The sequence below is a fragment of the Anolis sagrei genome, chromosome 3 (genome assembly GCF_037176765.1).
Source record: "Anolis sagrei isolate rAnoSag1 chromosome 3, rAnoSag1.mat, whole genome shotgun sequence".
Classification (NCBI taxonomy): domain Eukaryota; kingdom Metazoa; phylum Chordata; class Lepidosauria; order Squamata; family Dactyloidae; genus Anolis; species Anolis sagrei.
This window is the reverse complement of record NC_090023.1, coordinates 183,501,982-183,528,957: the sequence shown is the minus strand read 5'-3', so window position 1 is coordinate 183,528,957 and position 26,976 is coordinate 183,501,982. Positions and strand designations below refer to the sequence as shown.

Below are 26,976 nucleotides of genomic sequence, written 5' to 3'. Positions count from 1 at the left end.
TTCTATTGCTGCCAATAAACTATACGAGAGCAATGCAACGATTCTGCCAATTCTGGTTTTACAGCTTCTCTCACATTGACAGTCTGTTTGAAAAGATACCGTTTACAAAGTGGACAAATCCTAATTCATCCCCTGCTGTTGTTTCGACAGCTTCCTTCCCAGGAACCTCTAATGTATGTTGCTAAACTGATGATGTGAGTCAATTTTCTCTCTGTTGTAACTTGTACTAAGTAGTGAGCCTTTACTAAATTGACGTTCCCCTCTGTCTCACTGGGTTGGGCTTCTGAAATACAATTGGTTCTTTGCGTGCCTGACTAAGAAAGCACTTGTGGCAATCGTAGGGTGCACGTGTTGAAAGCATAAAATCCCTGAGCCTTTTTCTTGCTCAGAGGGGGCGTTGCAACTTACGTTATAATCATTTAAACCAATTGAAGGGTAATAGAAAGTCAAGTGCCTGCTGCTTCAACCAGGAGGAAAGGATTCCAGTGATAGTCTAAAGGAAAACTATGGGGATATTATATTCACAGGTATGTAACCATTTCCTAAACTGCTGTTTTTTATATTCAAGCATTAAATGGGCTTGCTTGAAATGTTTTAAAACCTATGTTCAATTTTAAAAACCTATATTCAATCTTTTTACCAGATCTAAAACATGTCTTAAATGTAACTTATTAGGTTGGGTATGAACAGTAATCAAGAGATTTTCACACTGTGCCTTTAATGGATACTAAGAAGAAACTATTTGAAGGTTTATTGTGACTTATAACAATCACAGTCCTTCACCCCCAGATATTTGTTAAAGAAAGGAGCAAAGATTTATTTATTTATTTCAAACATTTGTACCCCGCTCTTCTCAACCCCCCAACGGGGGGGGGGGGACGGGGACGGGGGGGGGGGACGACTCAGGTGGCCTACATCCAGCACAATTCAATGCCGTTACATATAAATAACTAGCTGTCCCCTGCCACGTGTTGCTGTGGCCCAATCTGTTGATCTGAAAAATAAAGTAATTAGAAAGTGCTGGTTTCATATATATGTAATGTCTTTATGCTTGTGGGTAAACAGTATTTCTTGATGTATTGTTGAAGGCTTCCATGGCCGGAGGTATAGAGGTGATTTCTTGATGTTTCTTGATGTTTCTTTGACAGTGTTGATGTAGAGATTGTCTGGTTTGCCTACTCTGGAACATGCAACATATAATTTTCCTTTTTTTAGGGATCCCTTTCAAATCTATGATACTATATCTGTGTGTGTGTGAATCATATCTATCTATCTATATCTATGGTTGGATGGCTCTCTGTCAGGAGGGCTTTGATTACGTTTTCTTGCCCTGCTGAAGGGAGTTGGACTGGATGGCCTTAAGTATTTTCTCTTGCTCATGGGGGTTCATTGTGGGAAGTTTGCCCCAGTTCTGTCATTCGTGGGGTTCATTCAGAATGGTCTTTGATTGTAGGTGAACTATAAATTCCAGTAACTACAACTCCCAAATGTCAAGGTCTATTTCCCCCTAACTCCATCTGTGTTCCTATTTGGGCATATGGAATATTCATGCCAAGTTTGGTCCAGATCCATCATTGTTTGAGTGCACAGTGCTCTCTGGGTGTAGGTGAACTACAACTCCCAAACTCAAGGTCAATGCCCACCAAATGCTGTTAGTATTTTCTGTTAGTCATGGGAGGCCTGTGTGCCATGTTTGGTTCAATTCCATCATTGGTGGAGTTCGGAATGCTCTTTGATGATAGGTGAACTATAAATCCCAGCAACTACAACTCCCAAATGACAAAATCATAATTTTTTGAGTGATGGTCACTCCTTGTGTAGTGAGACGTTTTGTTGCCAAATTTGGTGTGATTTCATTTATTGGTTCTTTTGTTTTTAAGGTACTCATTATGCACAGAGCATTTATATGTAGAGAGATACATACAGTTTACATATAAAATCACAGTGAATTAATTTAAAAATTAGTTTTAAAGTAAAAAAGCACATTAATAAAAGTGCAATAATATTGGCTGTCTAGCCTTATGTAGAAACAAATTCAGTGAGCACAACACAATCAGAAACCTTTTCCATAACATTATCATTATTACCATTGTCAATTATCTGCCAGCTACCTAAAGGCCTGGTCCCATAACCACGTTTTTAATTTCCTCCTGAAGGTGAGGAGGGATGTTGTTGACCTGATTTCGCTGGGGAGCGAGTACTTTTCTCTTTTCTGATTTCTATCAATGAGCCTTTCATACAGTGAAAGCTGTGTTTGAGGAACTGCAAGCTGTCTTATGAGATAATGAAACATGTTCCATAATGTGTACCACATTATGGAACACAATATGACCACAATGGACTGATCTGAATGATGATTTTAACCTGGCAAACTGTTTTTAATGTATACTAGCTGTCCCCTACTATGTGTTGTTGTAGCCTAGTCTGATGATCTGGAAATTAAAGTAATTAGAAAGAGTTGGTTTCTAATATATGCAATTTCTTTATGCTTGTGGGTAAACAGTATTTCATGTTTCTTTGCCAGTGTTGATATGGAGAATGTCTGGTTTGCCCACTCTGGAACATGAAACATATAATTGTCCTTCTTTAGGAGTCGCTTTCAAATCTATTATACTATATCTGTGTGTGAATCATATCTATCTATCTATCTATCTATCTATCTATCTATCTCTATGCCTTGATGGCGCTTTGTCAGAAGGGCTTTGGTTATGTTTTCTTGCTTTGGTGAAGGAAGCTGGACTGAATGGCCTTAAGTATGGGTGTTCTGTTTGGGAATTTGCCCCAGTTCTGTCATTGGTGGGATTCAGCATGCTCTTTGATTGTAGGTGAACTATAAATCCCAGTAACTACAACTGCCAAATGTCAAGGTCCATTTCCCCCAAACTCCATCTGTGTTCATATTTGGGCATATGGTCTAGATCCATCATTGTTTGAGTCCACAGTGCTCTCTGGATGTAGGTGAACTACAACTCCCAAACTCAAGGTCAATGCCCACCAAACACTTCTAGTGTTTTCTGTTGGTCATGGGAGTCCTGTGTGCCATGTTTCGTTCAATTCCACTGTTGGTGGAGTTCAGGATACCCTTTGATTGTAGGTTAACTATAAATCCCAGCAACTACAACTCCCAAATGACAAAAACACTTTTTGAATGATGGTCACTCCTTGGATTAGTAGGTGTCTTGTGGTCAAATTTGGTCTCAGTTCATCCAGTGGTTTTTGAGTTTTGTTAATCCCACAAATGAACCTTACATTTTTATTTATATAGATTTATAACTGTATATGGTTGTATTTTATGGTAAGTTTTATATTGTGTCTGCACTGAATGGTTGAATGTTGGAAGCCATCCTGAGTCCCTCTTCAGAGGTTGAGAAGGACGGAGTATAAAGGTTTTAAATAAATAATTTTGAAAAATACATACAGTAGTCTTGCTTATCTAGCAAAACCAGGCTGGCAAAATGTTGGATAAGCAAAAATGTTGGATAATGAAGAATTAAGGAAAAGCCTGTTAAACATCAAATTACGTTATGATTTTACATATTAAGGACCAAAACATCATTTTCTATAACAAATCAACAGAAAAAACAATTCAATACATGGTAACATTATGTAGTCATTACTCCATTTATGAATTTAGCACCAAAACATCACAATGTATTGAAACAGCTGTGGATCTGGGCAGGTGGCAGATGCATTGGATAATACAGACTGTTGGATGAACGAAGGTTGGATAAACAAGACTCTACTGCAGGGGTCCTCAAACCTTTTAAACAGAGGGCCAGGTCACAGTCCCTCAAAGTCTTGGAGGGCTTGATTATAATTTGAAAAAAACATGAATGAATTCCTATGCATACTGCACATATCTTATTTGTAGTGCAAAAAAAAAAACACTTTAAAACAACATAATAATTAAAATGAAGAACAATTTTAACAAATATAAACTTATTAGTATTTCAGTGGGAAGTGTGGGCCTGCTTTTGGCTGATGAGATCAGATTGTTGTTGTTGTTGTTGTGTGCTTTCAAGTCGTTTCAGACTTAGGTTGACCCTGAGCAAGAGCTGGGTAAATGACCTTGCAGGGCCGTATCCGGCCCCCGGGCGTTAGTTTGAGGACACCTGCTCTATTGTATCTGTTAATTGTGTATTTTAACAGTTGTTCAGCTCTGCACAAAGTTATCTCCATCAATTTGAAAATAGCCACTTTGATTCTGAACTCAGGTGGTTTGAACACTGATAGGACTGGATCCAAAGTAGGAAGTCTTAAGAGCAAATACAGCCTTTAACATTTGTTCCAAGTCCCAAGTGAATAAATTTATTTTAAAACTAGCCGTCCCCTGCCACGCGTTGCTGTGGCCCAGTCTGTGTATATGTGTTTTGTGTGTGTATATATATGCCTATATTTGTGTGTATATATTGTGTATGTGTATATATGTGGGTTTTGTTTTGTTTTTTAAGTCTCTTCTGTTGTGTTTTTCAGTGTTTTTATGAGTGATGGTCACTCGTTGGCCTGATAGGTGTCCTGTGTCCAAATTTGGTGTCAATTCGTCCAGTGATTTTTCAGTTATGTTAATCCTACAAACAAACATTACATTTTATTTATTTTAAAATTTAGATAATAACTTATTGGTGACTCTATTTCTAGGGTGTTATACTGTTCAAGGAGGAAAGATCTGTTCTTCTATTGAAAAAATATATATATTCTGAACTTGAGAAAAGGTGAACACTTTTTAAAAAGTGAGTAGGAAGAAGACAGGTCTGTTGTATTTGCACACAAATGAGCCTACAAACTTGCTGGACTGCATTCCATTTCAGCCTCTGACTTGGTAATCTTGCCTCGATGTTGTCTGTTTGATTCTCCCATTTCTGTTGAAAGATGGTATGAAAACGTAGATAAAATTCATTGTAACCTTATATTTTAAGTGAAGCCTAAGGACTGACCAACATTCCCTGCAAATATGGTCCCTTCTACACCACAGATAATCTGAGATAAGATCCTGGAATAGAGGGCAGTGTAGATCCAGCCTCTGCTCTTTCTGCACTGCCATATAAAACCCAAATTTCTTGCTTTGAATTAGATTATATGAGTCTACACTGCTATATAATCTAATTCAAAGCAGAAAATCTGGATTTCATATGCCAGTGTAGATAGGGTAGGGAGTTTAAAAAGGCATTCAATGTAAGAGGAAAAAGCATAGATTTAGATATGCAAGAAACATCAATAACTGTGAAGAAGAGGCTGTTATGACTTTGTGATCCCTTCAAACATGGCCGTAGCGGGGTGGTGGTGGTGGTGGGGGTCGGGATGTTTAAGGATTCAAGCCCCCTCCCCAAGGGGTTCAACCCCCCCTCCCCCCAAACCTGGTTTACTCACGAATTTTAACTGGTTAACCAATTTATGAGTAAACCAGGTTTCTGACACATTTCAGGACAGGGTTGAACTTTTACCGCCCCCCCCCCCCCCGGCTATGGCTACGGCCCTGTTTTCAAGGGTCAAGAGAAGTTCAGCTGGCCAACTTTCAGACAGCTGACCGACTTTCAGGAAACCATCCAGCCATGGAGCTGGATGGTTTTCTGAAAGCTCTTTGTTGGTTGGCCTTCCTCCTCACACTCTAGTTTAGATTTTGAATTCAGACATAAATCCTATTGCTAGATATTAATGTGTACTGAAAAATCCTCCTACCACATAGGTAGTTGATTGTGGACTTTTTGTCTAAAACATGGCAAATGATGTCTGCTACATTTAATACTTAGCCACCTCATCTTGCAAAATTCTCACTGTCTCTGATGCAAATTCCTTGAATTCATTACCTTGGTGATTTAATTTTGTCATCTACCAACTTTGGAGAAAAGCAGGACCTGACTCCATATTAAATAGAATAATGCACATATGTCCTCTTTCACTGACTAATCACTTGTGATGGTTTACCATATATTTTCCAGAGTTTGCCATTAGCTATAAGAAAGAGGGTGATCCCCTACCCTCATCTCTCCCACCAAAGTAAAGTCCTCTTATCTTGATGGCTAATTATTGTAGAGACCTACTAGATACCCTTGTGAAATATTGTTGTTGTTTATTTTCTCAGTCACTTCCAACTCTTCGTGACCTCATGGAGCAGCCCATGCCAGAGCTCCCTGTTGGCTGTCACCACCCCCAACTCCTTCAGAGTCAAGCCAGTCACTTCAAGGATACTATCCATCCATCTTGTCCTTGGTCGGCCCCCTCTTCCTTTTTCCTTCCATTTTTCCTAGCGTCTTCGTCTCCTCCAAGCTTTCCTGTCTCCTCATTATGTGGTCAAAGTACTTCATCTTTGCCTCTAATATCCTTCCCTTCAATGAGCAGTTGGGCATTATTTTCTGGAACATGGACTGGTTTTATCTTCTTGCAGCCCAAGGCACTCTCAGAATTTTTCTCCAACACCCCAGTTCAAAAACCACCTATCTTCCTTTGCTCAGCCTTCCTTACCATCCAGCTCTCACATCCATAGGTTGCTTTGACTATCCGGATCTTTGTGGCCAGTGTGGTGTCTCTACTCTTCACTATTTTATCGAGATTGATCATTGCTCTCTTCCCAAGAAGTAAGCGTCTTCTAATTTCCTGGCTGCAGTCTGCATCTGCAGTAATCTTTGCACATAGAAATACAAAGTCTATCACGGCCTTCACGTTTTTCCCCTCAGTTTGCCAGTTATCAATCAGTCTGGTTGCCATAGTCTTGATTTTTTTATGTTTAACTGCAACCCAGCTTTTGCACTTTCTTCTTTCACCTTGGTTAGAAGACTCCTCAGCTCCTCCTTTCTTTCAGCCATCAAAATGGTATCATCTTCATATATAAAGTTGTTAATGTTTCTTCCAGCAATTTTAACTCTAGCCTTGGATTCATCAAGCGCCACACATTGCATGATGTGTGTTCTGCATACAAGTTAAATAGGTTGGATGAGAGTAGACAGCCCTGCAGTACTCCTTTCCCAATCTTGAACCAGTCTGTTGTTCAGGGGTCTGTATTTACTGTTGCTACATGGTCATTATACAGATTCCTGAGTAGACAGTAAGGTGTCTGCAATTTATATTTCCCTTCAAACACCACCCACTGTATTGATGTCTGAATCCAAGCTTTGAAATATATAGTATTTGTGGAGACCAAAAGCATATAAATATCAAAACGATATTTATTAGTAGGGGTGGAATATAAGATAATAGCTCAATTAATATTTTTATGATGCTGTTGGCATTGAATTGTTGCCTTGTGAACCCCCTCAAGTAGCGTGTATGCATGTGTGTGTGTGTGTGTATGTATGTGTGTGTGTGTATGTGTGTGTATGTATGTATGTATGTGTATATATATATATATATATATATATATATTAGGCCTGGGCGGTTTCGTTTCGTTAATTCGTAATTCATTAATAATTCGTTAATTTTTCCAGTTACAAAACAATAACGAACCATTCTGGAGCAATCATTAAAAAAAACGAATTTTTAAACACGTTTTGTAAATGCTTCGTATTTCGTTATTGTATTCGTTTCGTTATTGTTCTGAGGTCGTTTCGTTATTATTTCCGCATGTCTGGGCCAGTTTTATGGTTTAATTAGTGAAAAAAAATTATAATATCACACCAACAGTCAAGAAGAGGGAGAGGGAAGCTTCAGAAGTTTTTGGAGGTTTTTTAGCGTATTTCGCGGTTGCGTCCGCCATTAACGAATCGATTCGTTATTGTTTCGGAAATCGATTCGTTAATTTTTTACCATTTACGAAATTTCGTAAATATCGAACTTTTTAAAAGGAAAATTTTGTAATTATTTTAAATATCGAAACAAAAAAAAACCCCAAATACAAATCGATTTTAGAAACAAATTTTTGCGTTGTTACCCAGGCCTAATATATATATATATATATATATATATATATATATATATATATCTCAAATAGAGGCAGTCCACAAGTTGCAACCAAAATGGGTTCTCTAGGTTTTTCCTTAAGCCGAATTTGCATGTAAGTTGGAGGAGGTACATTTTCAAGTATACCTCCAGCTACACACACACAGGTTTTGATAATATAGGGAATGGTTAACACCCCTGTGGAGTTTGTTTTGGTGCCTGTGCCCCTGTTCAGAAGATTTCATTTCACTTTCTGTCCCTGTGATAATTGGATTTTGAAAAACTGGCTTGTTGTAGAAATCAGGATTGGTGATAAAACTTCACTGGAGACACTTATAACTCTTTCAGGAGTAAATTTCCCTTCCAAGAGGCAGATTTCTCTCATTTCCTGTTGTCTCACCCTCGTTTATAACTACGAGTGGTTTGAAAATCAGATGTTTGTAACTCAGGGACTGCCTGTACAGGTAATACTCTCTCACATTCCACCTCTGTTTAATTTGGACTTTTACGCACCACTCATTAATTCTTAAACCTGAATGTCTGGCTCCCTGAATGCTAATCTTTCATTTACTCCTTCCTTCTTTTCTCTGATTCGATCAGTTCATTCCACCTGTCATTCATCAACCCTATTCAAATCATCTCAAACATTCCACCAATCACCAATCACCCTCAACATTCCCATTCCTTTACCCCCTTCCACAACTGCTTACCTTATTACCTCTAATACGTAATGCACACATAACCAAATTACCTTAATATATAGGGTAGTTCAAAATGCCGCACCTAACTTCAAAGCAGTGTATTTCACAATGAAAAAATGTTACTATTACACCCAAAGTTACAAACAGCTTAGCGAGTTATCAAGTTTTGCTAACCATTTTGAGCCAGAAACAAATCTTTAAAAAATAACCCTACAAATAAATAATATCTCATTAGGGCTTTTGTTGCGAGGGGTTGACATCTTGCAAATGACTGAGGCTACAGGCTATTTGTGTGCTGGGAGACGCATCGAGTGGCAATCATTTGAAACTCTATGCCCCATCCTTTCAAGTGGTAAGTCTTTCATTTATGGGAGGTTCGAGGTTGCAGAGATACAAGAAGTTCAAATTAGGCCCATCTTTAAGAAACACCTTATATATCTTACTTACTTAGGCGATCCCTCGTTGTCTGAGTAGGAATGTCTTCCAAGATCAATGTATTGGCAGAGGGTCCGTAGATGACTGTGGAGCCCTATTCTTGATCTGTATCTTCTCCTGCAGTGAGGGCATTGGTTTCCAGGTGGAAACCAATGCCCGGTCAGGGTTGGCTTGACGCACCTCTTGGCACATTTCTCTCTTTCTCTCTAACAGTACCTTGGTATCACTACGGATGTCGCGGTCCTCAAACTCTCTGCTTCATTTGGAAAAATGCTGCACTCGCAGAGCTCAGGCAGTGTTATATTTCAGTGTCAATGTTGACTTTTGTGGAGAGGTGGCTGCCAAGGTACCGGAAATGGTCAACATTTTCTAATGTTACACCATGAAGCTGTATTTCTGGCATTGGAGAGGGATTGGCCGGTGATTGATAGAAGAGCATTTTGGTTTTCTCAATGTTCAATGACAGGTCGAGCTTCTCGTATGCTTCTGCGAAGGTGTTTAGGGTGGCTTGTAGGTCTTCTTCTGAATGTGCACAGATGTCGTTGTCATCAGCATATTGGAGTTCTATAACAGATGTTGTTATAACCTTGATTTTGGCTTTTAGTCTACTGAGGTTAAATAGCTTCCCATCTGTCCAATAGATGATTTCCACTCCGGTGGGAAGCTTCCCATCAACAAGATGAAATATCATAGTGATGAAGATGAAAAATAAGGTTGGGGCAATAACACATCCCTGTTTGATACCTGATTCCACCTTAAATGAGTCACTTTGGGAGCCATTGCTGTCCAAGACTGTTGCCATCATAATGGAGGAGCCACAGGATGTTCACAAATTTGTTAGGGCACCCGATTTTTTGGAGGATGGTCCAGAGAGCGCTGCGATTCACTGTGTCAAATGCCTTTGCAAGGTCAATGAAGGCCATGTACAGAGGTTGATTTTGTTCCCTTCATTTTTCTTGGAGCTTTCTTTTTTGGCCGCAGGGTGGTGACCCCACTGAACGCAGCAGTCCAGTCAGGGATAAGAGAGGCAGACTATGTTTAGGGCACCTTTTCTAGCCCTTTCCCTGTATGGGGTGAGCAGAGTGGATCCTCAAAAGGGCTGCTCAGCCGTGGATACAGCTGCCAAACTACTCAACTGCCTCAGACCTTGAGGTAGAACAACTGAGTCCGTATCCACCACCCATGTGCCAGTCTGTGACTAGGAGCTTCCAGATTTCACAGTCCTGCCCCCACCATGGGACTTTTGTTGGTTTGTTTTTATTTTTCTTGGAAGATGTCTGTGCGTGAATTTTTTTAATGTGTGGAGGTCAGTACACAACTGATCAACACACAGTCTTCACAGAGTGAGGTTCCACTGGTGGTGTAGTTAACACGACGACCATGGCTTCTCAGTCTGTTGCAGCCTGCTTCCACCTTCACAGCCATTGTAACATGTACCATGTTATCCTCAGCCTGCTCAGCCATTGAGGTCTTTGTGTCTTCGGACTGTGCTTGGTCTGTAACCTCCCCCACAGCCACTTTTGGGAGTGCATGACTCCAGTCGTTGTGCCCGCAGGTTCATTGGAGCACGCAAGCCCCTCACCACAACAAGGTGACAGTCCATCGAGGGGGACCTTGTATATATACTAAATTAAACAACATCTTACACTAAATGTCCATGACATCACATTATCTCCCAGGCATTAATGGGGAACTCCCAGGCATTAATGGGGAACTTGCATACATTTTGTTGGGTGTATGACTAAATCAGATAGAGAAAGACAGGCTGGAGGAAGAAGAAATATTTCCTATCAAAAAGTATGTGCATGTGTGAGAGAATAATGCATTTCTTCCTCCTCCTGCATTTACTCTACACAGATATTTAAAGCTTGACTCGAGTTTACAACTTTGGTGTATAAGCTAGGAGAGCTTTGTGGAAAGTGATCTTCTTAATAGGGAAATACAGCTAGAACCTCTGCACCTGTCATGTTCCTTTCACTAATTATCTTGCAGATACAATAATTCATATTCACTCTGCTGTAAATGCCATGCTGCAGTAAAAAATACTGTATGGCTCCTGAGTGCCATCTACCGACTGCTAGAGCTTACTTACTTAGGCAATCCCTTGTTGTCAGAGTATGATGGCCTTCCAAGCCTGTGCGTAAGTTTTTTAATGTGTGGAGGTTGATCAATGCAGAGTCTTCACAAAGTGAGAGTCCCAACCAGTGGCATGGTATACACAATGATGGTGGCTTCTCAGTCTGTTGCAGCCTTCTTCTGCTTTCACAGCCTGTTGTAACATTTACCATGTTATCTTCTGCCTGATCTGCTGTTGAGGTCTTCAGATTTTGCTCAGACTTGAACCTCCCCTGCTGCCCCCCCCCCCCCCCCCGGGAGTGCATGACTCTGGTGGTTATGCCTGCGGATTCATTGGAACACACAAGCTTCAATAATATTTATGAAAACTAAACAGTTCTTCTTCAGCTAAATGACGGTGAAGGGGAGAGAACGGGCAATCTCTATCCAATATATCAAGAAGAAAAGTGCCAGACTAGTGTAATGGTTAGGCTAGGGGTCCTCAAACGAAGGCCTGAGGGCCAGATACGGCCCTCCAAGGTCATTTTCCCGGCCCTCGCTCAGGGTCAACCTAAGTCTGAAACGACTTGAAAACACACAACAACCTTATCTCATCAGCCAGAAGCAGACCCACACTTTCCATTGAAATACTAATTTTATATTTGTTAAAATTGTTCTTCATTTTAATTATTGTATTGTTTTTAAGTGGGGTTTTTTTTTTGCACTACAAATAAGATATATGCAGTGTGCATAGGAATTCAAATTATAATCCAGCCCTTCCAACAGTTTGTGGGACTGTGACCTGACACTTTGTTTTTGAAATCCCACAATCAGCTGAGACAACATAGGTTTTAGACTTCAACTAATCTACTAGCACCACCTAGTGGATTTAAACTGCAAATGCATTCTTAATAGTTCCCCTCTTCTGTTTTGACTTTATACATAAGGAGGTCTGGTTCTATAAATAAAATAAGACAGAAATTGGTGTCTCTAAAGCACCCAAGATATGCGATTAATTCATATTTTCATATTTGTGTATATCTACAAACATAGAGTATGACCCCCTTACCATCAGACTGGATATGCACAATTTCACTGATTCATCCCCACCCAAATACTTCCCCATCCCCACAAAGTGTTTGTGAGCCTGTCTAAGTCTTCCACAGCTATTCTTTTTGGAAAACACCTTTTGGAGATCATAACTTTTTAAGAAAAGCATGACATTTCAGAGAAAAGGCAAAAACCCTTTAGAGTATAACCTGTTGCTCTAAGCATTTTCAGTCAAGTCCAATCATAGAATCATAGAATCAAAGAGTTGGAAGAGACCTCATGGGCCATCCAGTCCAACCCCCTGCCAAGAAGCAGGAATATTGCATTCAAATCACCCCTGACAGATGGCCATCCAGCCTCTGCTTAAAAGCTTCCAAAGAAGGAGCCCCCACCACGCTCTGGGGCAGAGAGTTCCACTGCTGAATGGCTCTCACAGTCAGGAAGTTCTTCCTAATGTTCAGATGGAATCTCCTCTCTTGTAGTTTGAAGCCATTGTTCCGCGTCCTAGTCTCCAAGGAAGCAGAAAACAAGCTTGCTCCCTCCTCCCTGTGGCTTCCTCTCACATATTTATACATGGCTATCATATCTCCTCTCAGCCTTCTCTTCTTCAGGCTAAACATGCCCAGTTCCCTAAGCCGCTCCTCATAGGGCTTGTTCTCCAGACCCTTGATCATTTTAGTCGCCCTCCTCTGGACACATTCCAGCTTGTCAATATCTCTCTTGAATTGTGGTGCCCAGAATTGGACACAATATTCCAGATGTGGTCTAACCAAAACAGAATAGAGGGGTAGCATTACTTAGATCTAGACACTATGCTCCTATTGATGCAGGCCAAAATCCCATTGGCTTTTTTTGCCGCCACATCACATTGTTGGCTCATGTTTAACTTGTTGTCCACGAGGACTCCAAGATCTTTTTCACACGTACTGCTCTCTTGCTCTGGATTGCAAGAGTTACAAACAACAATGCAACAAACTTACATAGTCTTTGTAAGCCATACACAATAAGGCTTCTTCATCTTCATCCAAATGAGAGAGCAGTAGAAATGGCTGAACAAAATGCCTGAGCAAAGGCTCCTCAGAGCAAAAGCTGAATTGTATTCTAAAAACTATGCAGAAGACACAATAAAATTGCATCCAAGCAAGAGGAAAAAACAGAAAAACTTTATTCTTATCAGCAGAGTTAAAACATAAACTTGCATTGTTACTGTTGGGGTTCAGCCTGAGTTTGAACTTGAACCTGATTCTCTGTTTGTTCCTCCTGATGCTAATGAAAGTATATTTACTGATGCTAGTGGAAATGTACCTTTTGATTCCAATGCTCCTGAAATTAGTGAGGAAGAAACTGCTGTAGGTTTGGAAAATGCCAATGTTCCTGAAATTAGTGAGGAAGGAACTTCTGTAGATTTGGAAAATGAAAGTACCAGTGTTCATGAGAATGTTTCAGAGGGAGACCTTGAACTTTCCCTCCCTTCTGCTCCTGTTAACTGTAATGACAACAGAAGGGGCCAAATTTGGGAAGACAGAAGTAAATCACTCAGTTTGCGTCGATCCTCCTGAATTCAAGAATTAAAAACATTGGCTTCAAAAAAGAAGGGCGGTTCACGGAACCAATTCTTGAATTTTAATTGCCTTACGCCGGGCTGACTGTCTCAGTTCAGGCATCGTTTCAGAATTGATGAAGACCTTGGCAGTTCTCCCGGTTCCCTGGCCATAGTTTGGGAAGATTTCTAGGATATCAAGTACGGTTAGTGGATTGCTAACAGGTTCCAGTATTTCACAGTGAGGCTTTTGGTTTTGCTTTGTCCATTTAAATTCATGTTTGCTGATTTTGCTGTGGCTTTTGACTTGCATTTTTCCTTTATTTTGTAACCATTTTTCTTCAATAAAAAAGGATTGTTTTTCACAGCCAAGTGTGGTGGATAGTTATCTTAGGGCCTCGTTCCCTGCTCTGGATTGCAAGAGTTACAAACAGTGCAACAAACTTACATAGTCTTTGTAAGCAATACACAATAAGGCTTCTTCATCTTCATCCAAATGAGAGAGCAGTAGAAATGGCTGAATAAAATGCCTGAGCAAAGGCTCCTCAGAGCAAAAGCTGAATTGTATTCTAAAAACTATACAGTTAAACCTCACCGGGTGTGAGCCACACTTACTAGTTGACCTACATTAGCAGCTGCACATAATAATTAACAGCATAAGGTTTTCTTTAACACACACACTTGATCCTGTTATGACTTAAAAAGGTAAAGGTAGTCCCCTGACATTAAGTCCAGTCATGTCTGACTCTGGGGTGTGGTGCTCATCTCCATTTCTAAGCCGAAGAGCCAGCGTTGTCCGTAGACACCTCCAAGGTCATGTGGCCGGCATGACTGCATGGAGCGCCTGTTATGACTTACTGTAACATAATCTTCTCTTGTGGCATACAGCTAGATGTAATTATGCAAGGCAATGGTTTCAGTTGTTAGACTAAGTAACCTGTTATCTCTTATTTGTTAGAAAAACAGATATTTTGTCAGTGCATAAAAATTAGCAGTGCTTCAGAAGTACTTTTCAGTGCCACACACACACACACACACTCCTATAAAACAACTTGTTTTATATCGTGCACACAAGTGACACAAATTAAGTAAACTTTGGTAAAAACATATTTGGTTTACTCACAACCTTCATGTGTTCCACAGCATATACAGGTATAAAACGTATCAGTCCAGTTTGAGATAATTCTCTGTGCCATCTGGCCAGGGCATCTCTTGCAGCAAAACAGCAAGCGTGTGATCCGAGGTCTGTAGTGATCATATTGACTGCAGCCCCTTTTATAACTTCCCAGAAACCATAGAGTAAAGGAAGCTGCGTACCAGAACATACATACAGGAAACAGCAAGCAACAAGATCACAGATAAACATTACTAGAGAAGACTTGAAGAAGATTGTCATTTCCAACAATTCTATAGTGTGTTTTTGGTCCCCCAAAGTCTTGGAATATATCCCATATAAATATGGCATCATATGTGTATATGGAAAAGTGTAGTTTCAGCCTTGGATTGCACTATGTAACACAGTTTTTGTTCCTGGGTTATAAACATCATTTTCTAATTGATTCTATCATTAAAACATGGGAAAAGTTTATTAAACTGCAAAAACAGTTAAAATGGCATATGAAAAGTTAAAAATGGCACATTGAAAGGTTTGAAATGGCAAGCACAAAAATGGAATTTCAGGAGTATAACAAGTACTGCACAATTAAACAGGAAATAACACTTTCAAAACAGATTTTTATTTTTTTATTGTTACATAGTGTTATTTGATTCATCTCTCTCCATTGTACAATAAGTCCCAAGCACAATTGAACCACTGCTAAATTTTAGAATATTAACAAAAATGTTGATATTTGTACATGCACTCAGGGCCGTAGCCAGAAAAAAATTCGGGAGGGGTTGAAATTTGGTGGGGGGAGGGGGTTTGAAAATTTCGCGGGAGGGGGGTTGAAACCTGACTCCTAGCTCGCACTGAAGCAAAGAGCACAGCGGGGGCAGAGCAGCCTTCAATAGCCTGCAGCTCCACCCCTGTCAACTACCTCCACCAAGTCTGGCCTCCTTAATGAGAGCATTCAACACACACACACCCAACTTGGTTGCTTCACTACATCAGCTATTGCTGCAAGTAATGACAGTGTGAATAAATTGTCAATATTTGATTGAGATAGTGCTTGCAGTTCTGGAGGGACTCTTAATTTTTTGCATCTCATAGACTTAGCATGGGGATTTGGTTAACCAGTTAAAATTCATGAGTAAACCAGGTTTTTTTAAAAAAAATCTGAAACATTTCGGGGGGGGGGAGGGTTGAACCCCTAACCCCCCCCCCCTCGCTACAGGCCTGCATGCACTGTACTCTGGTCATTTTCTCAAGAGTGAAAATATTTATAAATAGGAGTGCATTCTAAACGCAACAGATCCTATCTGAGTTTTGAAGCTAAACTAGGTCAGCCCTACTTAGTTAGTATTTGGATGAGAGACCACCAAGGAATACTAGATGCAGTAGGTTAACTATCAAAACCATCTCTGAAGATCCATTGCTAAGAAAACCCAATGAAATTCATGAGGTTTCTATATATTAGTGATTCTCAACCTGTGGGTCCCCAGATGTTTTGGCTTACAACTCCTAGAAATCCCAGCCAGTTTACCAGCTGTTAGGATTTCTGGGAGTTGAAGGCCAAAACATCTGGGGACCCACAGATTGAGAACCACTGCCATACATGGACAGGCAACATGAAGATACATATACATTCTCTTTCAATATTTTCTCACATGGGCCAGTTGACTGATGGATGAGTGACAGGAACAGCTTCCAAATAGTAGTAAAATTTTAATTTGATTGTTCCCAGAGCTCTACTGAACTCGCTATGCATTGAGGCAGGTTCAAAAGTACTGCATATTTATGGAGGATAATAAGCAGTGTGAAGTGGTGAAGCAGTGAACAGGTTTCTGAAAATTGAGAACTCTCTGAAAAGGAATTGGCCGACTACTGATGCAAATCTATGACTATTTGGATAATTTGTTACATCCAGAGAACTTCATTAACACATACTTCATTACTTCTCTTTTTATCCTCAGCCCATTTGTCATGCAGCTTATCGTAATGATTTGAATGAAGTCCAACTTCTGCTGGAAGAAGACATCAATAATCTGAACATCCAGGACAGTTTTGGTGGAGATACACCATTAATTTGTGCTTGCAAACAGGGGCATAACAGAATAGTGAGTTACCTTCTAAAAATGAATGCAGACGTCAACATCAGAAATAAGGTGAGGAGAAACAGCAACCATAGAGATGAGACAATCTTCTTCTATGTTACTAAATTCAGAATATGATTTGTACATAGCAGGGAAGAGGAAGCATTTGCTCACAAAAGTAAAGCTTTTAACAAAGTCCACCTAATAAAATATGAGCCAAAGAGTGTCGTTCTTTGACGGATTTGTAGCTAGTAGGCAATCCATTAAAAATGGTTCAAAAGTACTTAAAAAACTGGGGATTGCTGGTGCTTTGTTTCTAAAATGTTTCTAACATTTAATTAGTAAAAACAGTCATTATTATAATGAGACTAACAAAATTTCGTTGTAGTAATTGTGCATGCACATTAATGCAATCATTACTATTGGGGGAACTTCAGGGGCTCCTATCTCCCTCCTTTTTAAAAGTATTGGGGTGAAACTTGCTACAATGGTAGAACACATTTACCATTCTTTGCCCATCAAGTTTCAGAATGTTTCACTTATCCATGGATTTTGGGGGAATTTTCAATTTTTTTATAAACAACATTTTTAAAAAATCTACAAGACCTATCTACTTGAATTTTATATACTCGTTTATGGTGCATTAATTTGATAGTGGGCTTATTCTGAGCCTTCTTGGAAGGTGCGGGATAAATCTATTACTTCCAGTCCAGTCTAGACACCATTCCCAGTTTTCTGGGCTAAATTAGTCCAGAAAACTGTGGCAATCCCAATCCCCTCCCCAAAAGCCCTAAACCCCCTTTTAAAAATAAAAGTACTTACCCAGCCTCCATTGGAGAGCTGCAGCAGCTCTCCTGGTGTGTAGAAATGACGTGCCAGGAGAAAGGGGGGAGAGGAGTGATTTTTTCTCCCCCCCCCCCCATTCTCTTGGTGCACAATTTCTACATGCCAGGAGAGCTGCTGCAGCTCTCCAATGGAGGCTAGATAAGTACTTTTATTTTTAAAAGGAGTTCTTAGGGTTTTTGGGGATGGGGTAGAGTCTTCAGGTGTTCTCCCAGGCCAGTCCTGGAAGAACAGCTGTACACCCACATCAGAAAGTGTGCACTTTCTAGGGTGTGTGTGGACAGGGGCCCAGGAATATCTGCATTTTTTAGACACGGATGCTCCTGGGCAGGCCCGTAGCCAAGATTTTGATTCGGGAGGGGCTGAGTTTGCTTGGGGGGGGGAGGGGGCTGAGTCTGAGTGAAAGAGGGTCTACCCTAGCAAACCTTTTGTATCATTACCCCATTAGCCCCTCAAGCCTCCTCCCCCCCCCCCGGCTACATGCCTGCTCCTGGGATAAAGCCCTGTCTGGAAAGGTCTTACTAAAAAAGTTAACAGTGCCAAAACATGCCAGTGCAGTTCTAGGCTTCATCAACAAAGTATAGCAGGAGGATATAGTGGAATCACTCTATTTTGTTTTGGCCAAGTCTCACTTAGCTACAATGTCCAGTTTGACATAACATTTCAAGAAGCATAATGACAATTTGGTATGTTTCCAGAGAAGGATGACTAAAATGAGGTTTAGAAATCAAGCCCTATGAGGAATGATTGTAGGAACTGATTATGTTTATCTTGGCAAAGAAGAGATTTGAGTGATGATAGCCGCCTCCTCCTCCTATTCGTATCTCACTTTTCTCTTTTAATTGAGATTCAAAAGTCACTCACAAAAATTAAAAGATAGTGCAATTTAAAATCCACAGTATACAAATATTAAAATAGAATTAACAATCAGTCAATTAAAACTCCATGAAACACTTAAAACGCTTAAAAACTGTTAAAATAATAAAATATCTGAAGGTATGTGATACATGATGAAGGAAGATTGAGTTCTACTCTAGAGTCTAGGGGGGCATCCACACTGCAGTTTGACACCACTTTAACTGTCATGGCCCAGTGCTATGAAATCATGGGATTTGTAGTTTTACAAGGTGTTTAGAGAAGACAGTCCCCTTTACATTTTAAAAATGAATTTAGAGAGGAATTGGTTGATTGCTAATGTGGGGAAAATGCCCCAGTTGTTTGGTTCTTCCTGATAGATCAAGCAGCATACATATGATATTGTGCAGATAGTAATGCAACTAATGTCTCTGATGCTGATATGTGTAAATAAAGCAACATCTCATCATTTTTAGCCTCTCCAGAACTGTTGCCTTTCTCAAGACTCTTGGGGCGCATCCAGACAGCCCCTTTAATGCAGGAGTTACAGCAATTAAAAGGGGGCTTTCCAGATGACATCCTGGATAAACTCAAATTAATAAATTCACCACAAACCAGAAAACCCTGGTTTGTGGTGAATTAATTTCTTAGTGGGTTTATTCCATGCCTTCTTGGAAAACATGGGATAAACCCACTACTTCTGGTGTTTGGACTGCAGAAGTAGTGGGTCCAGACAGCAGTCCCACAGTTTCCTGTGCTAAATTATCCTGGTAAACTGCGAGAACACCAACTCCCTCCCCAAAAGCCCCCCAAAGCCCTGCAAAAAACAAAAGAACTTACCCGGCCTCCATTAGAGGGCTGCTGGAGCTCTCCTGGCACATCTTTTCTATGGGAAGTTTCGGGAGAACATTTGGACACCTACCCCAGAAATCAAGTGCTTTCTGGGGTGTGTGTGGATGTTCCCGGGATAAATGCCTGTCTGGAAATGCCCTTGGTACTGCTTTTTGGTTTATTATACAGAACTAAACAGGAGCCAAGCAGTCTCACAGAAGACCCCAATGACCACATTCTGCTTTGGGAAAATGGTGAAAATCTGTATAAATTATTTCTGTTTGTTTTGTATGTTAAATAATGAAATTAAAAACTGTTCTTTTATTCCCTTTTAGAAAGAACGAACGTGTTTGCATTATGCTGTCAAAAAACGGTTTGGCTTCATTGATTACTTGCTCATTATCATCTTAATGCCTGTTATGCTTATTGGATATCTCCTCATGGTAAGCTCTCTGAAAAACAAACATGAATACTTCCTATTTGTATAAGTAGAGTATTCCTATCCCTTATCAAAAAGGCTTGGGACCAGAAAAAGTTTGAATTTTGGAGGGTCACTCCAAAAGTATTGCACATTTTTAAAAAATCCAAATATTATTGGGTTGTTGTAGGTTGTTCTGGGTTATATGGCCATGTTCTCGAGGCATTTTCTCCTGACGTTTCGCCTGCATCTATGGCAAGCATCCTCAGAGGTAGTGAGGTCTGTTGGAAGTAAGAAAATGGGTTTATATATCTGTGGAATGACCAGGGTGGGACAAAGGACTCTTGTCTGCTGGAGCTAGGTGTGAATGTTTCAACTGACCACCTTAATTAGCATTTGATGGCTTGGCAGTGTCTGGGGGAATCTTTTGTTGAGAGGTGATTAGATGTGCCTGATTGTTTACTCTCTGTTGTTTTGCTGTTGTAATTTTAGAGTTTTTTTTAATATTGGTAGCCAGATTTTGTTCATTTTCATGGTTTCCTCCTTTCTGTTGAAATTGTCCACATGCTTGTGGATCTCAATGGCTTCTCTGTGTAGTCTGACATGGTGGTTGTGAGATTGGTCCAGCATTTCTGTGTTCTCAAATAATATGCTGTGTCCAGGTTGGTTCATCAGGTGCTCTGCTGTGGCTGACTTCCCTGGTTGAAGTAGTCTGCAGTGCCTTTCATGTTCCTTGATTCGTGTTTGGGCAATGCTGCGTTTGGTGGTCCCTATGTAGACTTGTCCACAGCTGCATGGTATACGGTAGACTCCTGCAGAGGTGAGAGGATCCCTCTTTTCCTTTGCTGGACATAGCATTTGTTGGATTTTCTTGGTGGATCTGTAGATGGTTTGTATGTTGTGTCTCCTCATCAGCTTCCCTATGTGGTCAGTGGTTCCCTTCACTTTTCCTCTTGGTGGATCTTCGTCTTTACTCTTGTGGCTTGTTCTCAGTCTTGCAGCTCTTCTGATGTCTGAGATGGAGTGTCCATTGGACTGTAGAGCCCAGTTTAGGTGGTTCAGTTCATCTTGGATGAGGTGGGGTTCGCAGATTCTTTTTGCACGGTCTGCCAAGGCTTTAATGGTGCTTCTTTTTTTTGACTTGGGTGATGGTTGGAGTTTTATGTAGGTATCTATCTCTGTGTGTGGGTTTTCTGTAAACTGTGTGACCCAATTGTTGATCTGGTTTACAGGTGACTAGGACATCTAGAAAAGGCAGTCTTCCTTCATTTTCTTTTTCCATGGTGAATTGGAAATATTATTCTACATCTTTGCTATCTGTACAGTACTTTGATATATGCTTTAAGAAAAAAATATCACTTTTCCACATAATCCCATCCCTTTCAACATCCTGTATAGTAAATCTCTGGATCAGCTCATCTGAGCCATTGTTTAGCAGCTCTGGCCCACTTCTGCAGACTATCTTCAAGTGCAACTGTTTCAGAAGTCTGCACACACTTGCTTCCCCAGTGCTAAATTGGGGTGACATTTATTTAACAGTTACATGTCTATCAGCTTTATCCATGCTGTTCATGTGCTCCACATTGCCAGTTGTTTGTGCAGGTGTGTAGTCTGCCGCTTTGTGGAGCATCCTGAATATTGGTATGGTCCGTTTCACCAGATAATCTGTGAGCCCAGCAACTAACAGCACTGTAATAGACAGTGTAATCCCCATAAACCTTCTTGAGGCTCTTGTGGATTTTCCCCATTGTCTCATTCTCACAAATAAGCAATTCAGTTACAGCTTGTGGCTTCTGATGGATATCAAGAGCTGCCGCTATCTTGGAAGAGTGCTACAGCGTCTTATGTGGGAGCGAGTTGAACTAAATTTGAATAGAAGCAGATGTAGAAATTTTCCAATACAGTTATGTGGTAGGCATGGGCAATCAATGGTTATAAATTATTCTAAAGTACTTACAAAACTAGAGGGTGCTGGTGCTTTGCTTCTATAGTGTTGCTAAAGTTATGGTGGTGAAAATTTCAGAACTCTAACAAAACCTTCCATTGGCAATTTTTATGACAGAACGAATTAGGAACTGCCATTCATTACGAAATTTTGAAAGTTCTGAAATTTTCACCAACAGAACTTTAACAACACTATAGAAGCAAAGCACCAGCGCCCTCTAGTTTTGTAAGTACTTTAGAACCATTTAGAATCATGGATTTCCCATACCTATTATGTGGCAGTGAGAATCATTATAGCAAAATTTTGGAAGGGGGGGGGGGGGGAGAATTACTTATTAAGGATTGGAGAAGAAAAGTAATAGAGTATATCCAAATGGTCATGATCTCCAAAGGCATACGGGGAGGAAACAAAGAATTATTTGCTTGAAAATGGAGACTGGCCTTTGGGTATTTTTTAAAAAAAACGCAGACAAAAATAAATTTTGAAATAGCTGAATGGGGGATTTATTAGTGTAATGATAAGGACAGACTTTTGTTAGATGCTAGTTCCATATGGTGTGGTGTCAGAAGTCGTGGGTAGTCGTTCCAAGATGGGAATGGGGAGGTGGTGGGACAGGGGAAATATTACTTGTATTTTGATTGTTGAATCCCAAAATATATATATTGGTGTTTTTTTTCATATATCACGATAAAATTTTATACAAAAAATTGAATAGGTCAACCCTGGGGGATGGTGCTCATCTCTATTTCTAAGCCTAAGAGCTGGCATTGTCCATAGATGCCTCCAAGGTCATGTGTCTGAAATGACTGCATGGAGTGCTGTTACCTTCCCACTGTAGTGGTACCTTTTGATCTACTCATATTTGCATGTTTTCAAAGTGCTAGGTTAGCAGGAGCTGGGGGTAACAGCAGAAGCTCACCCCGCTCCCTAGATTCGAACCACCAACCTTTTGGTTAGCAAGTTCAGCAACTCATCAGTTTAACCCACTGTGCCACTGGGGGCTCCTTTTAACTCACATAAATGTATTTGGAAATAGTGCGTAGAAGCATCTTCAATATAAGAATTTTTGTACATGATGGTGAACATACTTTTGAACATACTTTTGACTATATTAGATAGAAATCAATGAAATAAAAGCTGATTATACACAAATGAGATACCAGGATTTTCCCTCTGTAAAAGGACTGAGGACTGAAGATCAGATTCTTGAAGCAAGTGCCTTTTGCCCTAGAAAAATCCAATGCTGGAAAAAATTGTGAATATCAAAAAAAGAAGTGTCTCCTTCCCCACAAAGTGCTGAAATAATGTCACATGTGTTAGGCTGTCTCTATGAAGAAACTAGTAGAAATGGTCTTCCTGAAAATCTTCCATTTCTCTCTCAATCTGATATCCAGGTATCGAGAAGTAAGCAGAATGAAAACCTCATCAAGCTGTTGCTTAGAGCCGGTGTAGACGTTAATGCTATTGATGATGTAAGTGGACCTTAATGCACAGCTTCTGCCATTTTCTAGACTTTACTGTCTTCTGCTTCAGAAAGGTATTTGCATTGCTGAATTAAACCCTTTTCTTAATGTATCTTCTGTTTGGAAAGGTGCACATTTAAAGGATCATTAACGAGATGCAATGGCTTTCACAACTTTTACTGTATAATACTGTAGGAATCTACTGCTACTTTTGACAATGTATAATCTCACCTGGAAAGTGAAATCATGCAGCGATCTGGAATATAAACCTTGACTGCAAAAATGAATGCCTTCTTCTTTGCTGTATATCATACATATTGTTGCAATTCAGAGTAAGCTTCACCTTGCTTCCAAACACCACCACACAAGAGCTGTAGTTTTATACTTTATTGAGGAAAAAATCCAAGTCAAAATAAAGAATAAGTATTGCAAAGTTCCAAAGATTAAGGTTAAATGTAGAATATACTTCCAAAGATCTTCAGATCTAAAAGCAGGAGACACAATCCTATTGGCAAAGTTCAAACCAGAGTCCCAGGTATAAGCAATGAAACAACTGCCCCATGAATCACAATGCAAGAAGTCCCAAGCGTACTGCTTTCCAGGCTAAGATTATTCCATGAAGCTTTCAGGTAATAAGCTACATTGAACTGACACTTTCCCTTGGTTTGCAAGAAGCCTAAATACCTTTCTAACATGAAAACATTACATGAAATCATTGCAATGACCTTTCACCGAGCTGGCCTCTCATCTGCCGGCCAGGTGAAAACTCCGCCTGACCCGGAGATCAAGACGAGCCTGCCGGGTCAGGTCACTGTCAAGGCTTTCAGTACTTTTAGTATCAGCGTGGGAAGAAGGCGAATGCCTCCCCACCTGTTCGCTAACTCCTTCATTAAAATTCCTTTCACTTAGGAACTGCTGTGTTGATGTTGACTCTGCACTGTCTGTGCTGTCTGTGGGAGCCGCAGGCCCAGAGATCTGAGGCACAGAAAAAGAGCCAGGAGGTACAGAAAAAGAGCCAGGAATCTGAATCCCATCATCCTCATCATCACAGAACATCTCAGCCACAACACATATTCATATATCCTGACATTCTGGTGGCTTATTCATTGGAAAATCTTCTACTCCAATTGGCCCAGCAGACAGGGCTTACAGGAAAACCCAGTGTGAGGAGGAGCCATGATTAGCTGCCATATTGTCCCATTATGGATGGGAAACTGTGATGGCAGGGTCCTTGCTGTTAAGGCCATCAGAGCAAGTCGAAGAAGTCGGATTGGCGGAAGGAAAATGGCTAAAACGGATCCATGCACAAGCCTAGCAACAACCCTACTTTAAAACATCACTACCGTTTGAATGTACCTTGGCCTATTCTGAAAAATTTGAAGAAACCACTCAATTAATTTTTATAAAGCAAACTAAATTATTGTAAATGTGTTGAAACTTAACAGTGTATGTTCTTGTTCTTTCTAGTCAGGAAGAACAGCCCTGCATTATGCATGTGAAATGAAGAACCAGTCCATCATTCCTTTACTAGTTGAAGCAGGAGCTGATCTATCCATAAAGGATAAGGTAATATAGATACAGCTTTAAAGTGATACAATTATAACTCTGATAAACTGATATATCACTTAAATCTTGACCATAAAATATCTAAACCCTTTTACAATATGAGCAAACTAGATGGTTTAACAAAGCAAAATACCACAGGATGGCTTTTGAGACGTTTGTAGCATCAAGCAGTATCCTTTGGAATAAATGTATTAATTTATTCTTTCTTCCTTATGATGCCTAGATTATTTGAGGAAGGCATTATGTGCCAAGGTTGGTCTTTATGAGTTATTTATGTGACTTGCAGTGGTCTCAGGAAGTTAGTGAAGGTACTTCAAGCCCCATCATCTGTGGTCCATCCATCCTTCAAACTGTACCAGGATGTAGATTAGCTCATCGGGGCTCTGTGTGCCAAGTTTGGTCTTGATCAGTCATTGGATTAGTGTTGCAGCGATCTCGGAAAGTGAGTGAAGGTACTTCAAGTCCCATCATCCATGGTCCACCCTTCTCCAAGCTGCAGCAGGATGTAGAGTGGGTCATGGGGGCTCTGTGTGCCAAGTTTGGTCTTGATGAGTCATTGCATGAGGGTCGCAGCAGTCTCGGGAAGTGGGTGAAGGTACGTCAAGTCCCATCATCCATGGTTCATCCTCTTCCACACTGCACCAGGATGTTGAGTGGGTCATGGGGGCTCTGTGTGTCAAATTTGGTTTTGATTAGTCATTGGATGAGTGTCGCAACGGTCTCGCGAAGTGAGTGGAGGTACTTCAAGTCCCATCACCCATGGTCCATCCTCCTCCAAACTGCACCAGGATGTAGAATGGGTCATGAGGGCTCTGTGTGCCAAGTTTGGTCTTGATCAGTCATTGAATGAGGATTGCAGCAGTCTCGGGAAGTGTGTGGAGGTACTTCAAGTCCCATCATCCATGGTCCACCCTCCTCCAAACTGCAGTAGGATGTAGAGTGGGTCATGCAGGCTCTGTGTGCCAAGTTTGGTCTTTATCGGACTTTATTGGTTGCCACAGTGGTCTGTGGGAACTGAAGTGTTTGAAAGGACTGCAAATCCCATCATCCATTGTCCATCCTCCCCCAAACCACACCACAACGTAAAGGGGGTCATGGGGGTTATGTGTGCCAAGTTTAGTTCAGGTCCGTCACCCATGCAGGTCGCAGCGGCCTGTAGAAGTGGGAGCCAATCAGAAAGCTGCCACATACCCACATACATACATACATACATACATACCCATACATACATACAAACACTGACTTTTATTATATATATAGATTATTGAGCAACTAATGTTAAAGAAGATATTATTACTCTCCTTCATCACCCCCCCCCCCCCCCCCAAATCCATGCTAGTGAACAGTGAATCTAATATTGTGAGCCATCTTGGTTCCAAATTGGAAGAAAAGTAGGATATGAATTTAAAAGATAAATAATTATCAAAATTAGTTCCTTCTTTGTTATTGTATATTGACTTCATGATAGCACAGTGGAAATCAGTGTGAGCTTTTCTCCTAACAAACAAAAATACCTCTGGATTTATGAATTTTCCACCAAATGTATGCATTTTTGAGTGCATGCACTTACCAACTACTTGTGCACATTTTCCTATATAATTCACAATTGAACCATGTCAAATACATTTATTTCTTTTATGGAGTGTTTTACACACCCAGAAATATTGTGAAATGAAAGTTGGGTGAATCTATTTAACAAACTACCCCCAGTCAAATGTGTCACTCATTCTTTTTCAGTATTATTTTCTTCAATAAGTTTTACCATTTGATTTTTTTTTCAGGAAGAAGAAACTCCATTGGACATAGCAAGAAGATTGAAGTTTACCGACATAGAGTCCATCTTAAAGAAGAAATCCTAGACTGTAGTGGGGTGTTGACATGGCTAGGGCTACTACACAATTCACAGTAATAAGTGTGCTTGCATTCCCATTTTAATGTGAGCTCATGTCTAGAGTTGATGGCATATCTATACAACACAGACATATAGCATTTATTATGCTACTCTATACTGATCACTGATGGGATGTGACTCAAATAACATGTTCACTTTTGTGAATAGTAGGATGTGCTAATGATTTTCATTGCCATTTCCCCTCCCAACACATGATTCTGTAAGAGTATTTATTTGTTATGCCTTATCTGTAAAAGCAGAGCAATTTTAGAAATAAAGTAATCTTTTGTATAGTACGTCATTTCAATTTGTCACAAAGAGT

At 40.2% G+C, this 26,976-nt stretch overlaps 1 protein-coding gene across 1 annotated transcript; it reads left to right on the top strand.

The window, feature by feature from the left end:
* The first annotated feature begins 318 nt into the window (after positions 1 to 318).
* ANKRD22 (ankyrin repeat domain 22) lies at positions 319 to 26,976 on the top strand. Its single transcript, XM_060766836.2, has 6 exons — positions 319 to 527; positions 16,723 to 16,914; positions 19,707 to 19,814; positions 23,129 to 23,206; positions 24,665 to 24,763; positions 26,545 to 26,976. The coding sequence occupies exons 1-6, from the start codon at positions 507 to 509 to the stop codon at positions 26,620 to 26,622; spliced, it is 576 nt and encodes a 191-aa protein (XP_060622819.2). The 5' UTR covers positions 319 to 506; the 3' UTR covers positions 26,623 to 26,976.

Excerpts from the sequence above, each read along its gene's own strand:
- ANKRD22 (XM_060766836.2), top strand. The coding sequence starts at position 507 with ATGGGGATATTATATTCACAG. Across the intron at positions 19,815-23,128 it reads TTATTGGATATCTCCTCATG|GTATCGAGAAGTAAGCAGAA; the intron begins GTAAGCTCTCTG and ends TCTGATATCCAG. Across the intron at positions 24,764-26,544 it reads ATCTATCCATAAAGGATAAG|GAAGAAGAAACTCCATTGGA; the intron begins GTAATATAGATA and ends TTTTTTTTTCAG.